The sequence below is a fragment of the Nannospalax galili genome, unplaced genomic scaffold (genome assembly GCF_000622305.1).
Source record: "Nannospalax galili isolate Female #2095 unplaced genomic scaffold, S.galili_v1.0 scaffold338, whole genome shotgun sequence".
NCBI classification, from domain to species: Eukaryota; Metazoa; Chordata; class Mammalia; order Rodentia; family Spalacidae; genus Nannospalax; species Nannospalax galili.
Window position 1 is genome coordinate 292,079 of NW_008340849.1, and position 4,613 is coordinate 296,691.

A 4,613-nucleotide genomic window follows, 5' to 3' on the forward strand; every position below is an offset into this window, starting at 1 on the left:
GTTCAAGGTCAGCCTGGTCTACATAGTGAGTTCCAGGCCAGTTGGGGGTACAGGGAGACCCTGTCTCAAAAAGACCAAAAAAACAAAACAAAACAAAACAAAACAAAACAAAAAAAAACATAGATTGTCAAGTTGACTGGATTTGGAGATTTGGATTACCTAAGAGACACACTTATGAGTGTATGTCTTTGAGGAAGTTTTGAAAAGGGTTTAGCTGAAAAGGAAACTCCCTGAATATGGTATGCAATCCCAGGCTCTGGGGTCTCAGGCTGAACAAAACGGGAAACAGCAGAAAGCCAGATGAGCACTGGATTCCTCTCTCTGCTTCCTGTGGGTGAAATGCAACCAGATACCTCACCCTCCTGCTGCCTTGCGTTCCCTGCTATGATGAGCTCTATCTAAGGATGAACCAAGTTAAAACCTTGTAACCTTAAGTTACTTCTTGTCAAATATTTTGTCACAGCAATGAGAAAAGTAACGAAGACACTCACTAATGAAGTAGAACAAATATTTTCTCTTAAAAATATTCACAATATTGAACATTCTTTTTTGTCTCTCCCTCCTTCCTCTCTTGTCCCCCTCCTCCCCCCTCCTCCTCCTCCTTCTTCCCCTCCTCTTTCCCTGTTTCCCTCCCTCCCACTCCTGCCCTCACTCTCGCTCTAGCTCTTGCTCTCCCGCTCTCTGCACAAGTCTCACTATGGAGCCCAGGCTAGCTTCATACTGTGGATCTTCCTGCTACAGCCTCATAGGTGCAGGGATTATAGGCATGTGCCACTACACCTGGTTTAATAGTTTGTTTTCAATGTATACTGGATTTTATTGCGAATTATCATTTGATAATTTCTCAATTATTAGTATTTTTAATGACAGAATTCTCAAATTAATTTTATATTTATAAATTAAGAACACTGTTTTAGTGAAGTGATATTATTTATTTATTTGCTATTTACCTTTAAAATCCATCTTTAACTTATTTTTGAAATTCTAGTTAATGGATTAGTAGTAGCTTTGTGTATGTGTGTGTGTGTGTGTGTGTGTTTGTGTGTATGTGTATGTGTGTAGATGGAGCCCTGTTGTGTAGTCCATGTTGGCTATGAACCTCAGCCCTTCATCCAATTGTTGAGGAGTCATTAAATAATCATATATGCTGTGGTATAATTTTTGTCATGTGAACGTTTAAGAATAGGCTTCATTAGTTTGACATATTAACATATGCCTTTAATTGCAACATTCAAGAGACAGAGGCAGGTGGATCTCTATGAGTTCCAGGACAGCTTGGTCTACATAACAAGCTCCAGGCCAGCCAGGGCTACATAGTGAGACTTTGTCTCAAAATTTTTTTAAAAAGGGTTTATGCCAACTATATCCAATGAGTCATATGTCTACTATTCAGAAAAGTACAACCTTATATTTTCTATTATTAATTTACCAAATATTTTCATTTGAGGAAAGGGTGAACAATTCTGTGAGTCATTTTTCATATTTTTATAATCATGCAGGTTTACTCATACAGATAAAATACAAAAATTTCTATGTATAGCTCCATCTTCATATATTGGATAATGCAATGTTTAATCTTGATTTCTACCAAATGGTAACTTGATTGGATAGAGTGACACCTAGGAGATTAGTAAAATATGCTTCTGGGTGTGTCTATAGGGATATTTCTGGAAATTATCAGATCTGTAAGTCTCTTACTAATTGTTTCATTCACTGATGAATTCAAACTTTGAATGGACTATTGGTAGGTGGTGAATCTGTGAAAGCTGAGGCCTGGTTGGAGGAAGTAGGCCACTATGTGTATGTTTGAGGGATATATTTTGCCCTGGCTATTTTCTGTCTCTCTTTGCTTCAGGGATTCCAGGTGGTAAGCAACCTACTCTGCCTCAGGCTTCTCTGCCATGGTGTATTTCTCTTTTTGTTTTCTTACCACAAACACATGGCAATGGAGTAGTTGAACCATTGACTGAGACATGTGACTCCTAAACCCAAAAGAAAATTTCCCTCCAATAAGTTGTTTATTCTATGATGGTGAAAAATTTAATACAATAAATACAGCAGTTAAAGGGAGTCCACAATATTCTAGGTAGAAGGCATACTCTTGTTTCCAAATATATATGGCTGTTTTACAAAAGGAAAGTACTCTCATAATTATGCCCAAGAAATCTAACTTGCCTTTTAATTGTGGTGTCATAGAAACTTTAGATGATGCTATAAACTTTTTTACATTCCATCTGAATTTTCTCACACCAGCTGAAGTTTGAATGATCATTACTTTTGTGAAATCTTCAGTGCCTTGTATCTGAAAGCTGACAGAACACAAGTTAATTTCTGAACATGTTGTGCAATTAGATGTTTCTCTTAGAAGTTCCTGTTCTAATTCCTCTTTAAACATCAGGACAAATTTGAAAACCTCATTCTCTCTCCATATATAATACAGATATCTTAAAACTCCTGGATAAGTTATTTTTGTGAAGGTCAATATGTCATATACTGTCATTGATATTTTATATGTCTTCCAAATGAGAAAATGAGAGGACCTAATTGTCAGCAATATTGAAAACATCAAACAGGACTGGAGAGATGGCTCAGCAGTTAAGAGCACTAGCTGCTCTTCTAAAAGACCCTGGTTTGGTTACCAGCACCCACATGACAGCTAAAAATTGTACTTAATTCTAGTTCCAGGAGATCCAATGCCCTTTATGGCCACCACGGGCAAGCACTCTACCATTGTAAATTAAAAGATTTACTTCATTTTAAATTATGTGTATGCTGTGTCTATGTATGGGAATATACAAATGAGTGTAGGTGCTAGCTGAAGCCAGAAAAGGGCATTGGATTTGCTGTAACTGGAGTTACTGAGAGTTGTGAGCCACCTTGTGTGGGTGTTGGGAACTGAACTTGGGTCCTTTATAAGAGCAGTACACACTCTTAACCACTGAGCCATCACCTAGCCTGTTTTTGTTTCCATTGTTTTCGTTTTGATACAATGTTTCAATCTGTAGCTTGGGCTGAACTTGACTTTTTCTATGGATCTCAGGCTGGCCTCAAAATCATGATCCTCTTGTTTCATCTCCTAAGTGCTGGGCAGTATGTACTGCCACATCCAGTTAATCCTTCTATGTTAGACATGTGAGAAAAGCCATTTTGGAATCTACTAATTTAAGAGCTAGAGAGATGGCTCAGCTGTTAAGAGCACTGGCTGCTCCTGCAGAGGACCCAGGTTCGGTTCCCAGCACCCTCATGGCAACTAACCACCATCCATCCATAGCTCTAGTTTCAAGGAAATCCAGTGTCCTCTTCTGGCCTCGATGGGCATTGCACACCATGGGTGCACTTATATACATGTGGGTATTACACTCATACACAGAAAATAAAAATAATGAAATTTAAATATCTACTAATTTAAAACATAGCAAAAAAGCAACATTTTATTACAGTTCAGCAAAAAGCATCCAAAGCAAGTAGATGTGAGATAATTCTCTGTAAAAATCAAATGGAAATACAGAAGCATGTAAGACCCAGAATAATCACAAATAGTAAAAACACTGCTGGAGGTACCACTATTCCTGACTTAAAACTTTACTACAGAGCTATAGCAATAAAAGCAGTGTGGCACTGGCACAAAAAACAGGCACACTGATCAGTGGAATAGAATGGAGGACCCAGGTGTAAGTCCTTATAGCCACCTGATTTTTTTTGTTTGTTTGTTTTTGTTTTTTTAATCATTATTTTTTTAATTTTTTTTTCATACAGAAGAATTCATTCCAAAGCAATTGACATTGAGACGTTTTCACATGCATTTCTAATCTTTATATACATGACTATCACTGGTCACAGTCGCCCACCTTCTGAGCTCCTCGGCATCTGAGCATGAATACAAACTCGTCAGATAGACAGCCTTCCTCTCCCACTAGAGGCTCAATACTCTGCCATCCCTGTCACTGTCCACTGTGTTGTCAGAACCCTCATCCATTCCCCCCTGTCTGCCCTTCTGGTAAATCTAGTCAGCAAAATGCTTCTGTTCATTCGTTTTGACTATTATAAACACATTGTTATAACTACTGTTCTTTCTACAGAAAGCAAGCACTTTGATACACAACCGAGACATGTTTTTCTAAAGCAAAGAGATTGACAGTCGTGGCAATACTCTTTTGCATACAAATCGAAGGATGCGGTTTTTAACAAAAAATGCTACTGTTCTTCCATTTTCACTATTATAAACACATAGTTAGAACTGCTGTTCTTTCTCAGAAAGCAAGCACTTAGAAACACAAGCGAGACAAGTTTTTCTAAAGCCAAGAGACTAACAGTCATGGCAAAAGTCTTTTGAATACAATTCGTAGGAAATGGATTTTAATACAAAATGCTTCCGTTCAATTTTTTCACTATTGTAAACAAATTGCTCGAACTACTGTTCTTTGTACGTAAAGCAAGCACTTGGATACACACCCGACACATATTTTTCTAAAGCAAAGAGACTGACACTCATGGCAATACTCTTTTTCATACAATTCATAGGAAACGGGTTTTAAAACAAAATGTTTCTGTTCATTCGTTTTCACTAGTATAAACACATTGTTTGAACTACTGTTCTTTCTACAGAAAGCAAG

At 37.6% G+C, this 4,613-nt stretch overlaps 1 protein-coding gene across 1 annotated transcript in view; it reads right to left on the reverse strand.

Annotated features, from left to right (window-relative positions):
- LOC103736344 (sodium/hydrogen exchanger 10-like) overlaps nucleotides 1-4,613 on the reverse strand; it is a gene marked incomplete at its 5' end in the record, with an annotated part of 75,345 nt that overhangs the window by 5,466 nt on the left and 65,266 nt on the right. Inside the window, one exon of the mRNA XM_008835820.1 lies at nucleotides 2,176-2,302. Within this exon, the coding sequence (XP_008834042.1) occupies nucleotides 2,176-2,302 (127 nt within the window). The remainder of the gene's footprint in view (nucleotides 1-2,175; nucleotides 2,303-4,613) is intronic.